General features: G+C 39.1%; 1 protein-coding gene across 1 annotated transcript; it reads left to right on the top strand.

Annotated features, from left to right (window-relative positions):
• Window positions 1-1,535: 1,535 nt before the first annotated feature.
• Window positions 1,536-9,889, top strand: CDPF1 (cysteine-rich, DPF motif domain containing 1). The gene is made up of 3 exons (XM_010077960.1): window positions 1,536-1,648; window positions 3,869-3,980; window positions 9,740-9,889. The coding sequence occupies exons 1-3, from the start codon at window positions 1,536-1,538 to the stop codon at window positions 9,887-9,889; spliced, it is 375 nt and encodes a 124-aa protein (XP_010076262.1).
• The last annotated feature ends 6,025 nt before the right edge of the window (window positions 9,890-15,914 follow it).

The raw sequence follows: 15,914 nt of genomic DNA, 5'->3' as shown, positions 1-15,914 counted from the left end.
AAAAAAAAACCCCTGAGCTGAGCTAAAACATAAACAGAGACATGGCCTTAGTGAACGGAATCAGCTCTGCAGGGGAAGGGTATGGCTGCAAAGCTAGAAGAGTGGGAATGACGTGCTGTCCTTTGGCAGGCTGTATGTCTGCTCAGCTATGAGCACGCACAACCTAACTGCTGAAATATTGCCCAAATCCAAGCTCCTAGTGGTCATTCTCCTAACAACTTGATGCCAGCTCCGCTTCACTTAAAAAAGCTGACAGGCTTGCAGCAGAAAAATGCATGCCAATGAAAAGTGTGAGGGCTTTTAGCTAAAAGCTCGAGTTTTCTTGCTAACTGCTGTTACGAATGTCTGTTCAAGAAAATGGTGCGGGTGAGCAAAGATATCCAATTTGCAAACAAGTGATCAAATTTCATTCATGGATTGGTGCAATTTTGGGGCATGCATGTGGTTAACTGTGTTTGGTATGTTTGATTGTGCATACATACCAAAATCAGTCCTAAAAGCACACTTGCCACACCATGCTTTCTGAAAAACTCGGGGTGTGACTCTCAGCTAAAGTGGTATCAGTGAAGGATAAGCTCCCAAATGTAAATCAATGGCTAAGGTTTTAAACAAGTCAACTTGTAAGCACCAGAGCTGATGAAGCACCACTTCCTACATATTATTATATCTCGTGACTAATAACTACACCTTTGTAATGGGTGTCTGAAGTCTTTCAGACAGATGGACAATAGCTTTCCTACGTGCAGATTTATAGAAATATAAATCTCTGATTTATAGAAATATATGTGTATCCTCCATGAGGATAAAGTAAGGTCTCCCTCTTCTGCCTATTTTCAAAAGAGTTACAGGTTCTAAAGTTTTTTGAGGGTACCTCCTCCTCTGTGCTGCATGGCTTGAATGGGCCAACACTCTATCTAGGCACAAGGTGATTATGTCAGCCTCATTTCCATAGGAAGCCAGATAAGAACAAGGAGACAGGGCTAAGTTCCCAAAACTCTATTTTAAGGTGAACCAGAAGCAAAGAAAAAGACATAATAGATCATTGCAACACCTACCTTTCTGGTACCTGCCTCCTGAGCAGGGTCCCAAGCCCTTTCACAGCTCCATTTGCAGTTTGTGAGAGGAGACAGGCATTGCAGAACTGCATTGGGATTCTGCACAGCAGATGTGGAGTCATTTCCTGGGAAGTGCTTTGGGTGCGTAGGCCTTGATTGAGCAAAGGGTTTTCCAGTCACAAGCATACACTTTGTTACCTAAATTCTTCTATCGATCAAGTTTGAAATTAATAAGTGAACTTTTATAGTTAGGCTCCTAGGAACCAGTCTAAGGAATTTGGAAATTTAACTGGGACATTGGGAAACCAACTTGATTTAGGAGAAAAGATTTACTAATCAAGTTTTGCAATAGTCGGTTTTCCATTGGATTCTAATGCGTATAGCCAGATGTCCCACATCAGTTTAATCTTCTTGTAGGCATGTTCCCAGTACTGCACTTTGGAGCTAAAAGATTTTTATGTTCTTGTAGGTAGCTTAAAAATGGATGCTTACAAAGAAGCTCAACTTACAGGAGAGTTCACATGTCAGCTGTGTGGTTTAACAGCTCCATACACCTACTATGGGCAGAAGCCACCAAATACACGCTCTATTGTGTAAGTACAGTCTTTCATATTACAGACTTTATTTATGCTATGAGCATTAGAAGCCTTGTATTGTGGAGTGATGTGCACTGCATGAACCCAGTAACATGCCATCCTGCCCTGGAACATGGGGCTTGGTACTTAAAGTGGCCTTCTTTTTCCGAAGGGAAGAAATGTTAAAAATTGCTAGCATTCATAGTAAAGACAAAAATCAGCTTTCCTGTCCTGCTTCAATACCATGCAAAGATTTGTATTTAACCTATTTTCTAACCCCACTGGCCACCCTACTACTTACCTATACTGTAATTTTTTTACTAGAGTACTGTTGACTGTCAGCCTAGCATTTCTGAGAATAGCCCTTTCCTCACAGCTGTGTCAGCTGGGCAACATGTAAACACAGCATGAATTAAATACATATGGTAAAAACACTTTTTAAGAGCTGTTTGACATGACAAGGAGTTTTGAACAGCAATGCTTTTTTGCATGAATTAGGCAGTTCTTTGGCAGATTGTATGACATTAAAGTCTGTGGAAATTTAGTACATATTTACATTTTAGGAGACTGAAGCCTTTTCCATCTCTGCCAAGTAGGGATAGTTTGACGAGAAGCTATACGGTTACAACTCTGTGTGCAGACATTAAACTCCCCATAACACAAAGCACTTAGCTTTAAATGTATGAGTAGCTCTCTTGAGGCCATCCCAGTCAACAAACCTATCAGGCAAACATGGTCAGGAACTCACTGGAACTGGAAGTTAGACATTTACTCGGCATTTCACCTCACTGAGACCACTCAGTTGCTTATATAATGGAAACAGCTGTTGATCACCATCTGCTTGGGCTGAGATCAGATCTGTTTTCCTTGGGCAGCTGTATTTTAAATTCCATGATGCTGCCGGTTTTCCCTCTTTTACTCAGCAGAGCAATGCCCCACGTTTGATCAGGTCCATTCATAAAGAGTCTGAGTCAAAGCTGAACATGAATCTTAACTTTAGGTTATCCAAGCTCAGTGTTAACATCTCAGCTTTATTTGGATTGTTGGGATTCAAAAAGCAAATGAATAATGCTGAAGCATAGCACTTCTGTACATGCATATAAGAAATAGCTTTACACACTATCTTTATTGGCTTACTTTTTGGTCTGCTCACATATGCTAAATGCAGTGCTGCAGGAACATATGCCAAACATGAAGGCTTGTACAATGGTCAGGTCTCTGCACTGATGATGACTACATTAAGACTGTGAATCTTGCAAGAGGAGCCTTGCAAAGGTAATCCAGTCTTTGTACACTAAGAGACTTGTTGACAAGGTGATCTGCTGTGTTAAGATGCCTGATCTTTCCTAACAGTGGAAGGCTTGAGCCATACCATTTTTCTGTTTGAGTAGAGAGGAAAGGGAAAAAGGAATACACTCATAAATGCACGTATATGTGTGTGCGTGTGTGTATGTATGTAGACAAGGAGAAGGCAGTATGAGTTAATAGCTTTTAAATATGTATTGTGCTCCATTTTACTACAGAATCCAGGTTTGATTTAAGTCCAAGAATAAGCCATCCTTGCAGGGTGCCCTGTGCAGACAGACACCCAACTGACTTCTGTAATATTTTACCTGGAGCTCCCAGGAAGAATAAGGCCATAGTCTTTCCCAATCAGGTTGCCAAATTATTAATAAATGCACTCCCTTAATACCCTGAAGCAAACAGTACAGTCTCTGACATAAAGTAAGCATATTTCAGGTCATCGTAATGCTCTGTATTAGTAGCTTCTGCTTTCAAGAGGTGGGAACCTTAGCTTTACATCAATGACTTTACCAAGAGCAGTAAAATATTTTTATTTTATACTCACGTGCTCACAGCTTTGGAAGAGAACTTCTAATTAAAAGCTGTTCAAATGAAGTGAAACTTGACAAGGTACTGAAGTTGGCCATGCTAAGGAGTGCCTGTCATAAAAATGGAAAATAAAAGATACTTTAAGGTAGAGCCCTGAGAAAAACCTAGTAAGACAACACTGAGATGATCATCCATTGCCCTAATTTTGGAAGACTGAAGGCAGCCACAGTGTTGGTTTTGAAGAAGAAGGGAGCTGCATAGCTGCTACATTGCCTCATGTACAACACCAGGCCAAGCAAATCAAGTAGAATGGTCTGATACCTTTTTGGCCTCCACAATATGTCCATTTCAACTCTCCCCTTCTGTGAAATCTACCCTTAAAAGCCTGAAATTATTCTCTTACAGGCTTTTGGAAGAAAGCTATGTCATGAAGGATCCTTTCACCCCTGACAAGGACAAATTCCTCATCCTTGGGTCTCATTGCAGTTTGTGTAGGAGATCAGTGTGTGTTGGTACAGTAAGTAACAAGCAAAACGAGCTTCTTCAATCATTTATTTTTCTTCCAGTCCTGGTGACCTGTGACAGAAAGACCAAACAGCAAAAACCCGAACAGCCTATTTTTAAGGCAAGCCAATTGTATGTTCTTTTTGATTCCCCTAGATAAAGTTATTTGTATTAAACGAAAATGATCAGCAACTTTAAGTGTCCTATTTACAGATGAGCACAGTCCAGCCTCACAAACACAAAGAGTGCTCTTTTTCACTTTCTCAGCACAAAAAAAAAATGCAAGGGAGAATCACTTCAAGACCTTTAAGGTTCAGTAGATCATACTATACCAATAGCAGGGTTTTTTTTCTGTAAAGGGAATATGAACATCAATGGATTGTTAGGTTTGCATCCACAGCACAGGGCTGCCATCCTATTTGTAAAAGCTAATGTAGAAAGTGAACAAGGAAGGGAGTTGTGCAATGCTGTGATAGTTCTCTAAAGAAGAATGAACTTGAGTAGCAGCTGGTAGGCAACCTTAAAGCTATGAAATCTGAGCATAGTCCAGAAAGGTGGTGTAAAATTACAGTTGTCTTAATTCCTTCTCCTCAGTGCAGAACTGGTCCCTTTGTTTGCTGTGAGTTCAAAGCAAAAATGAAGACAAGTTATTACACAATTATCAGTGTCCGGAGGCTGTAGTGTGCTTCGCTGAGGCAGTACAGTGAATTGAGAAAACTTAGGTTCTACTCCTTTCCCTTGGCAAGCCAGTTTTGTGGTTGAAAGAGGCTCAGGACTCATGCAGTGTTTACATGGACAACGGCAGGTATTTGTTATACCAGACACCATTGCCCTAATAGCAGCCAGATCCTGGCCTTCAAAGTGATCATTTGCTATCCTAGAGTAACATGCTTAAATCTAGAGTGCAGCTAATAGTATGTGTGAGAGCACGCTTTGGTCTTAAGTGTCATCTTTAGCAGTTGTCAAATTCAACCTTTTCAGTCCGTTCTCTAATTGCAGCTGTTAGGGGTAAGCTCTAGTGACATGATCCTTACAGGAGTTTTGAAACAGACAGACCTGTTTAAGACTTTGTGAAGATGTGGAATTTTTTTCCATGATGTTTGGTGGCCAGTTATAGTTCTGGTGGGACAGAGTAACACTTCTGGCCTCTTCAGAGCATGAGGTGGAACTGTGTGCGCAACTGAGACAGCTCATATGCCAGTGCCCCACAAACAAAGGGTCAAATTACACTGACAAAATTTAGAGGGTTGGACAGACACAGCCGAAAGGAAACTGGCACACCTGGACAAGTTTAGCTGCTATTCGGATTTGCAGGAGTTAGCACCAAGGATGGATTTGGCCCACTGTCCTAAGAAGAGTGTGTGATAACACTTTTCTCCTGATTACATTTGTTTCCTGTTTCTGAAGTCTCTTCTGTCATTTAAATGAATGAAAATCACCAAAAGGTCAGGCTAGAGATTGCAACGGAGATTTTTTTTTTTTTTTTTTTTCCTTTTTGGAACTACCTGAGGACTACATGGGAGTCAGATAAGTGCCAGTGATCTCTGATGTCAGTGAGCTGGGATTAAGTTTCCGGAGCCAAGTAGTTCAAGACAGTTGTGTGAAGGCAAAACTCACATGTGAGCAAGATCTTCCTAGTGACAGTGGCTCGGTCTTGGCTGGTAGTTGATGCACTCCCACACACAGCCACAGGAAAAGGCAAGTGCAGCTACTCAGATAGTTTGGGCTTATGAGCTTGATTCCTGCCCTGACATGTCATGTTTATTCCTCCTTTTTAAACAGCAGAGATTAGCACCTCAGACACATTTTGGGAAACTTGAGCACATTTAGCTATTTTCATTCCCAAATGAAGTGTCTTAAGCTTATGAAGGATTCCATGGATATGTCCAAGTCTGGCAGTTAAATCTGTCAGAAATACAGAGTTTCAGCATCTCCGTATCTTTCAACAGAGTGGGCATTTCTGAATGAAGGTGGGGCTTTTTCTTTTAAAAGATTTAATAACTGTTTCAGTTAATCTAGGGCATAACAATGTAAGAGGATATTAGCAGTGAGCCAATAGAAGCCTCTTCTAATCTTTTTGACATTCCTTCCTATTTTGGCTATTGTGGAACTATGTCAACCATTTACTTGTTATTATCTGAGTCTCCAAGATTCTCCTGATGGTATCACTTTAACCAAAACCTTGATTGTAAATAATTGAGAATAAATTTCTTACCAAACTCGCCAGGCCAGTTAGTGAATCACACATATGACTATGGTTTCAAAATGTATTTGGCAATACTGCTTAGGTAACATTGAAAGAGATCTGCAGAAATGATAATTAGTGCTTTAAACACCCACACCACAAAGTAGGTAAACACATACTATTCCTCTTTCATGTAGGGAGAATTAGAATCCAGAGAAGTCAAAACTTAGCCAAGGCAGTAGAGAGAGATGAAGTTAGGATAATATCTCCATGGATTGGTTTTGGTTCCTACTTGTTCTTGACCCAAGTAGATCAACTCAGCCCTACACTGTTTCCATAATGTTATAAGAATTGAAGCAAGAAAATCATACTTTCTTGGGCTTCTTTGACAAAGAAGCTGGACCAATTTGATGGAAAGTTTTCAGTGACAGGTTGCTTTCATTTTTATATTAATTCAAAATAGTACTAGACTAACTTGTGGCAAAATTAAGACTTTTTTCACCTTAGATTTGGCAAAGGGATTGGATTTAGTTTGCTAGCTTTTATATCTAAGGAGGCTTAGATACAGATCAAATTTTAGGCTTTTCGTGAAACAACCCATGATAGCTGAAGTGTAATGCCTTACAGTTGCGCTGCCAAGAAAAGTCAAGATTTAGCAACCATTCTGTATAGTGCTCACAAACTCACTTTTTCAAATATTCTCTTAAATCTCACTCAGGTATTTTATTCCAGTCACCCTACTGAACCGAGCTTTAGCACAGTGTATTGATAAGTGCCATAATTTCTGGTCCAACCAGAAATAATTCAAATTATTATCTGCAATGTCTTAAAACATGTCGAAACCCCACAAAAAGGAAGATAATAAAAATGCTTTTAAAAGTCCTTAGGAAGGTCAAGTGCCCTTCTTCCTGTTTCCCTTTCAGAAAAGGGGAGAGGAAATTATGAATCTGACTATATTAGTAATTTAAAACCATTGTGTCTTTTTTTATTGCAACACTTACTAAACATAGGAGAAGAAAGGACGTGGCTTTTGGAGAAGCAAGGAGGAAAGGCAGCAAGTTTCATCCCTTACTGCTCACCACAGCAGAACTGACTAAACACTGACCTTGGACATGACTGTAGGTATTAAGTGATACACGTAATACTGCAGCTACTTTCCACACAACTTCTAGTCATGCAGGGTCAATCCTGGACATGGTTAAGCAGAACCTTTCCTTTACATAGAGTTTCCTTTACAAGGGTGGTAAAGATACTATCACTGTATATGTTACTTTCAAACATGATCCATGTGGAAACAGAAATAAACTCTGGCAGCATGCTTTGGCAGCTCAGTTTTGCCTGAAGTGGACTATTAAGTTTGAAATTAAAATAGACCCTTCCTGCCTGGGTCATGGAAAGGGTGAAACATATTAAAGAATTATCCAATTAAACACAGAACCCTATCAGAATAATGGTCAAAGAAGGGCTTGACTATACATAACAAATGTAATTTGTAGGGCTTTAAAATAACTGCTAGGCTGAATAATCCCACAACTCAGAGAAGAGGGCTAAGGGTACGTGGAGCCAGCACTCAGATGGGCAGTGGTTCGTGTTCATGATTTGCCTAACTCCCATTGGCCAAAATCAGCAAAAGTTGGCAACTCATTTCAGCTAAAAGAATACAACTTGAGCACCTGTGTATCTGCGTTTTAACATCAGAGTTCCCCATCTGCATAAAGGGTGAAAAGCCTCTCCCTTCCTCTGCCGTTGCCCGGTGGTGCAGTGTCCATCACTGTGGAGCCAGCCATGAACTTAACTTGGAGGTGGGGGGAGCTGTGCGCCATTTTGCAATGCAAACAAGAATAGCACAGCCATTAAACTCTAATCTTCCCTTTTTAATTGGCTGCTTAAAGTATTAAGGATACCAAGAGACAAAAAACAATGGGCTCTGGAGGTTGTGCAACTGAAATCCCGTTTCAGGGCTTTTCAGAGACCAAGGCCTCACAGTAGCTCTGAATATGAACAAGCCTGGCAGTCAGTGCCAGTGCTTCAGTCTACTGCTGAAGTCCAGATAGTGACAGGAAATAAGCAAGAATGGAAACACAGGAACATGCAAGCCAAGCCTGCAGAGAAAGGCCATCCGCAGCTGACCATGGCAAGAGGAAAACTTTGCTATTTAGGTGAAACACATGGAATCCATTACTCCCCAAAAGATGTCCTGATCCATCTGAACTGATATCTTTATTCATGCTTAAATCCCTGAGAATAATCCATCAGTAACACCAGCTCCAGCTTACCCATTAAATCCTATTTGGAATTTAGTGATCAGCATGCCAGGAGAACCATGGACCTCAGTCTTGCCACAGGGCAAAGGAGTAATACATTAATAAGCATCTCTTCCAGTTGTCCAAACTCCATATTACAAATAGGTTAAAGTATTCCATCAGTTTTGCTTCTTCCTATCAATCACTAACATCTCGTTAGAGCTAACTGGGTGAGAAGTAAATGCTGAGTCTGTAACACTTGCTAAGCAAATCAAATGTGAACAAAACATGTCAGGTCATAGTGTCATTCCATTTTAAGGGCAGGGAAGATACTTTATTTGTGCACAACAGCTTTTATACTTTGCCATCAAAAATTCAGAGAAGACACATCAGCTCAGTTTTAGTACTATGTATGTTTTTAGGTTTTAATCACCAAGGACGGTTTATTAAAGGCAAAGGTGGTTAATGGATGAAATCTCAGTTGAATTGTCTCAGCCGAATTACATTCATTTAGCTATTCTGGTTATTGGACACCTCTATGATATTGATATAATATTTATATTTTTTAGTAATGTCCTAGGGCAATACAAGCACACAGATTAACAGAAAGAAGAGTAGGTTTTTGGGGAGTCATGGAAAAAGATGCAGCTGAAGTCTGTGAGAGTCTACAGCCCCTGGCCTACGTTTATTGTGCTTATGTTGGCCTTTAGGCCATTTTTGTGGACACTGGTGAGAAAGAGCCTTCGGAAACTTCAAGTCTCACGTGCCAGTGCAGGAACTTGGAAGACCCTCCTAGGAGGGAGAAATCTTCATAAGCTAAATGAAAATTTAATTTCAGAGGAAAACTTTGCTATTTAAGTAAAACCCATGGAATCCATTACACTCAGAAAGATGTCCCAATTCATCTGTACTCATGCCTTTGTTCATGTTTAACTCTCCAAGAATAATCCATCAGCAACACCAGCTCCAGCATACTTGTTAAATCCTGTTTGGAATTTAGTGATCGTGCCAGGAGAACCATGAATGATGCTTGAAGGACAAGCCAGTTGTAAAGAAATGTGTAACTGTTCTCTGGAGCAGTGAGCTGATGAAGGCCATTTCTTATGGCAACATGATAGTTGTTTTGGTTAGCGATTGTTACGGACCCAGTTTTTATTTTAAACCCAGTTAGCTCTAACCAGCTATTAGAATTATTGAATAGAAACAAGCAAAATTGACGGAATATTTCAGCCTAGAAGAAGAATTTAATTTAGAAGAATTTTAAATATAAATGTGGTTTAATGAGACTGGAACTTAAGCAGTTCCATTTTGTGTATCCTGCTAATAATGTTATTTTCTTTACAGGAATGTAGTCTGTTCTACTCCAAAAGGTTCTGTCTCCCCTGTGTGACTGAAAACCTAAAGGCCTTTCCATTGGAAATACAAGAAGATATGGATAAAAGGAAGCCCCAACAAAAATCTGTCCCCTGTAAAAAAACGGACACAAGAACATAAATACTGAAGGACCAAGAGAGACAGTTCTTTGGCTGGGGTTTCCCCTCTCTCCTTTTGGAGTCTATCATGTTGCTCCTTTTAAAGAAGTGACATCGCTACTTCAGAACACAGTAAAACATTTCCTTACAAATGGCTTGGCTTCAAACGTCGTCATGCAGCGGCTGCAGTGCCAGCAGTACAGACTTAAAGTGCTGAAGAGCCAGAAAGAAAGGCAGATGAGCCTGTTGTCACCATGTAAAAAGCATGTAGTAAAAAACTAAACAGAGTAAAGTATAGGAACAATGTCCAAATTTTCACATTTTTTTTAAATTCTTGATGCTTCTACAGTGTTATGAAAATCTGAGACAGATTGATTTGGTTTAAGTCAGTTACAGCCAAGAGAGTCACTATATACCAATTGTTAACGTGACAGTGCTGTCCTGTTAAGATTACTGTAGGCAAGAAGTTCAAAGCTTTATTTTTAAGTCTAAAATAAAACTATTATCAGAAAATGTCACAGGTACCCATAGAAATATCTAGATTCTTCAAGATTATAATCTCAGTACTATCACAGCAGTAAGACTTCTGAAGGTAGGTGCTCTTATAATAAAATGTTAATATAATTTTTAAAAATTTTTAAAAAGATACTTCTAAGTCACTTGCATTTGCAGTCACTTTCCACTCAATCTTTCGGTCCATGTCAATACAGCAATAGGGAAGTATTAAGGACCCTTAATACTTCTAGTTCACGCTTTACAAGTGGAGGTGACTCCCTTTTCACTTTCACACCAGTTAATCCGGAAATTAAAAAGTTTCATTAATAAGCTCAATTCTTTCCTGAACTGAGCACTTTAGCTGCAGCTAGAATAGGGATTTCAGAAACATAGGTTCAGTCAAAAAAGGATATAAAATTGTTAGGGAAACAGCAGTTTGTTTAGCTCAAAAAATAGCTTCACAATTGCCTGTGTTGACTTTGTCTTAATTACAAGGAAGATTTAGGTGGCATTTATATGAAACCTCTTAGTCACGCACCTTAAAGATGTGTCTCAAATGCTCCCTAATCACCAAATCATTTTATTTATTCAAGCTTTTGCTGGTCATTGCTTCAGAACCTGTTAATGCCTTGGTTAACATCTCCCCTTTTCTCAACTCTTCTGTCCATATCATTTGTCATATGTCAACATCTAAACTTGATCATTTCAGTAGAATGAGTGAACCATGTATCTGTTAAAATAAATCAACATGATTTCAAGGAGTTATTTTAAGTTCTTCAGGACTTTCTAACATCCTAAGATCTTTCTTTATGTTTTTACTGAACCCAGTATATTGGTGTCTTCTATTGGGGACTGGAATTTCTTGCAGTTACTAGAAGAGCAATAATGGACTTTTCAAGCTCTAGGTGCTTCAAGACATAAAATACATATACATTTTTAATTGCCAAAAAAAAAAGATGCATATTGGAAGCCAACATTTCAGATTCCTTTCTGCAGTAACAAGAGACTATGCTTTCAGAGTAATTGATATTCAACTTATTTAGAATGGGTGGTATTAAATTTCAGTTTCATGTTAGGACCCCCCCCAGTTTAAAAGTTGTAGTGTGTCTGCTCTGTAGAAATAACAGGCATTTCCCGTGCTAAAAACCCAAACTGTAACAAGAGTGAGAGATGCTAGAAAGAGAATCACAGCACTTTTCCATCTTAAAATTGTAGTCATTATAATCAAGCTGAGAAAAAGCAACATAGTTACGTGAGATCACATTCTATGTTTATACCAGCAAATGCCTTTCTAAAACATTTTATTTCCTCTATTTCACAATGTTTGCAGCAGGTTGCATCTTAACTCTTCGCTTGAAAGTAGTTTTTAAAAGCCTGGCTTTAGATAGTTCCTATTGAAATGAGAACGTGCCTTTGGGCTGTATGGCATGCAGGCCTATCTTGGGACTGGGAGATGCACCCACTGATGTGCTGGGAAGGATCTAGTGTCTTTCTTCTGCTTTCCCTCCTGTTCAGCCTCCTCTGGGCCCTTTAAGAAAAATGCATTTAACTCATTTATTCATAATCATTATCTTTGCCATCATTGTCTGACGGAAGAATCATTTAAAGGCCTCAGAAATGACCCTACCTTTGAGTACTTGCTAAGTTGAACCAGAGGGGGAGTAGACTCAAAGAGGAAACAGAATCTGTAACTGCAGGATTTTTAATTTGGCCCAGTACAGTTCATGTATTTATCATCTCGAGTACACAGAAAAAGCCGAGTTAAGGATACCTCTGCTTCACAGTTACCTGGTTATGCATACCTTTTAGGTGAAGCAAAGCATACTTCCAGCAAGTACCACAAAGTGGTTCAGTAGCCCAGGGTCATCAGATGTGTTCTGTCATCTCTGGTCCATGCTTTAGGGCAAGAAGGCTGCCCTACATGCCATTTGGTATCTCCTGGAATGACAAAGGATTATTACCTGTGCCTAGCTGTTAAAACTTACTTGTTCCACATTCTCATATTCCCATTGAACATGGGCATTATGGTCTCTGTATCATAATGTTTTGGGATATATGTGATTTCACAGACCAAATACCAAATTATCAGCCATGGTATCTTCAAGATACGCAGAGCCTTTACATTTGGTTTCATTACATTATCCGAGTACTTTCTACTGCTCAAAATCAGGCCTTCACCACTCCAGAGCACAGCTGATGAAAAAATGTGGTTCCTTACCCTCTGCTGTGATTTTCATTTCGGCACTCTTTTACCAGCTTAATAAATCCCCAGATTCTTGACAGAAAACAATCTGTAACATATCCTCCCAACTGGTTTAACTGAAGCCATGCTCATCAAATTAGTATGTTACACATCACATACATGTCACCGTGCTCTACAGTGCTGCTGAATTCAGCGTCTCAAGGTGGTCATACAGTCAATAAGAATGGAGGGGCACAGCAGGACAGTGGATCAACAGACAAACTAATGAGATATATATATATATGTAAAGTATATATGCTACACACACATTGCCAATTTAAGTTGTGTCAAACAGTTAATCTGTAAGCATTATCACTTTAAAGAGGCTTCAGATATCATTTGGCTTTTAAAAGATCCTTGCAATACACACATCTTATTATGTAGTAAACATACCTAATACTGTTTGTTAACAGATGCTTGATGCTAACCCAAAAAAATCTGGGATTGTTTATCTGCTCTTGTTCACTGCTAAAAATCAGCATGATTACTCCTTGGTATAAAGTTAAGCAGCTAAGTGTCTTCTGAGGCAGGGCCTTGTATACCAAATTAAGGCAAAACAGGTTAAGGCAAAATCATTCATGTTCTTAATTACAGTAGAGCAGCACAAAAGACGCGTTCACGCCACTGGTACTATTGCGGAAGGCGCAACGGGCATCACCGTTCCCAGGTGCACCACCACTCTGCACTCCCCAGGTTCTGATTCTGCAAACATTTACACAAGCTATCAGTTGAGATCATAAGTGGTTGTACAAGAGCGCAGAACAGAACTACTTTTGTGTACATAAAAATTATTCATGCTTGCATGGTCCTTGAATGAGGGACTCAGTTAAGACTTGGCAGCTGCTTTCGATAACTTACAGGAGGCAGCCAGCAGAGGGTAACAAGTATGTTTGTCTCAAAACCATGACATTACAGTGAATTACTTTCCTGGAAATAAAAGATCAGCATTAAATTCACTTTTAAAAATACTTTATTTTTTTAAACCATTAAGGCAAAACCATATTTCAAATTAACTGTGTTTACATTCAATCTCAAAGGATGACTTTTTTTTTTTTAAAGCACATAGGTTCCTACCAGTCTCTTTACAAACACTATGAATTCAACTTCTTATTTTTAAAGGAGACAGAAGAAGAATCAGAATGTAAAAAAGACAAAAAATGTTTAGTTCAAGTTTTTTTTCATCCTAGATCAGTAGGCTGGTAAATATTTAAGAATGCATCATCATATGTATCTACATGTAATTTTCACATTCACAAGTGCAAGAGACTTTGTCTTTCCTATAAATCCCTGTGAGATGAGGGCTTCCGTTCTTTCTTGAAAATGTCATTTGCATTGTTCTGACAGAAAGAAACTTGGGAACTTGGCTAGAATTAGTGGTATTTTACTGGGAAACAAGCATTCAATGAGAATTAGGTTTGACTGCTCCCTTCAAGAAATGTCTGCTTTTTGTAAGCTCTGTACTCACTGTAATAAAAATGTACCCAAAACCTCCTAAAAACTTAGGTGACTAGAAACAATGATCTGGGTTGGTTTGTTTTGTTTTTTCTCTTTTATAGTGATATCTTGATTTCATTAAACACTTGTTAGTTCTAGTGATTAGGGTTTGGCAACGTTAAGAAAAATGTGCTTTTTTTGTGTCATATCAGATAACAGACAATTTAAGACATGATAAAGGGTTTTAACATCATGATGTTATTAAACTCGTGTTACATTCCTGAAGAAAATTCAGAGTAATTGTTTGTAAAAGCTGTGAAATAGCAGGAGCAATATGAAATGCAGTTCGTCTGAGAAGCTGATAAAACAGACCTTGTCAAACAGTTAAGAGGGGTGTTCTTGTTAAAATCTGGAATATTAAAACATTTATTAGATTTGTTATTACTAAATAAATAACTAAATCCATAAATGTTCTTCCACTTCTGAAACTAAAGGAAAGTACTTATGGTTACTGAGATGGAGCCATGGCTTCACATGTCCACCTACCCCACAGGATTCATTTGCCAGGGGAGAGGAATGAATGAGTTGATCAGCAGCAGCTCGCTCCCGCCATCTGCACAACCTGCCACCCGCAGAACAGCAGCAGCCTGCTCGGTAACCATCTGCCGAATGGCGCTGCTGGTGAGTGCCCCTAGATACCTGTCCGAAGGTACACATGGCACTGCAAACAACTCTGTTACGAACAGGAGGGCAAAGGCACTGTGTCTTCATGACGGCAACCTTGTGCTACTGTGTGGCAAAATATACCTAGAGCATCGGAAGGTGCCAGAGGTAACGAAGAGTGGATTTGAACAGCACTCTGCATGGCTATTTGCATATGAATCAACCAGCAGAAGATTTGCTAACCTTCTTACAGTTCCTGTTGCACATCACAAACAGATTTTGAATTATTATGTTGCACTCCTACACAGTAGGAGAAGAATGCAGTACTTGCATGTTGCCAGTATTTTGGTTAGTTGATATTTTCCCATACTGATTATCTGTTTTTTTCTTTCAAATGTAAAGAATGCCATGAAACTTCTTGCACTTGTCATAAGGCTGGTGTCTTTTCCACAATAGGGATTACCGTACCTGCATATCCAACCTGAGAAAATACACCAAAATACTTAAAACTAACATTAAGTATCTTATGCCTGATCTTGCAGTCCTTATTTAAGGCCCAGCCTGCAATCAGATTGATCTCTTTTGCGCATGCAGCCTATCCCCTGGGCAGAGGCAACTCATCTGAAATTGAGGTCCTTGCAATAGGAATTCTGTTTTGAAACATCCTTGCAATGGAATCTGACAAGATCAACTAACACAGTAAAGGAGTTAAAAAAGCCCAAGCAACAAAACAGCTTCATAAGCCACAAAAGATTTTAAAAACCTTTAAGCACATTAGAGAAAACAAAAAAGAAAACACCACTGCCCTAGGATGTGTTAACAATGAATTTGTATCTCGTATTTACAGTGTAAAGTGACATATATGTTAGTACCTTTTACAGGTTGGTTTTTTTTTTTTTCATTGCTGCCTATGAAATTGAGAAAAGAAGCAGCTGCAGGTTACTGCAAGAAAGTGCAGCAGAGCTGTTACAAATACAACACAAACATCTTAGAAGACAATATACCTGTACGGTGATACTGATCAAGTGAAAATTTCAAGCTGCAGCAATTTGGGGAAATAAAATTCCATCTATTACAACTAAAATGCAGTAAGTATAAATCACTGCTGGAACATTTGTAATATACTGTGCTTGTATTAGATGCTATGCTTTGACTATAGCAAAATAAAAGGTATACCTTCAAGAAGTAACTGTTCCTGTATCAGGAGTCATTA

The sequence above is a fragment of the Pterocles gutturalis genome, unplaced genomic scaffold (assembly GCF_000699245.1).
Source record: "Pterocles gutturalis isolate BGI_N339 unplaced genomic scaffold, ASM69924v1 scaffold20723, whole genome shotgun sequence".
Taxonomy (NCBI): Eukaryota; Metazoa; Chordata; class Aves; order Pterocliformes; family Pteroclidae; genus Pterocles; species Pterocles gutturalis.
This window is presented reverse-complemented; position numbering and strand designations above follow the sequence as displayed.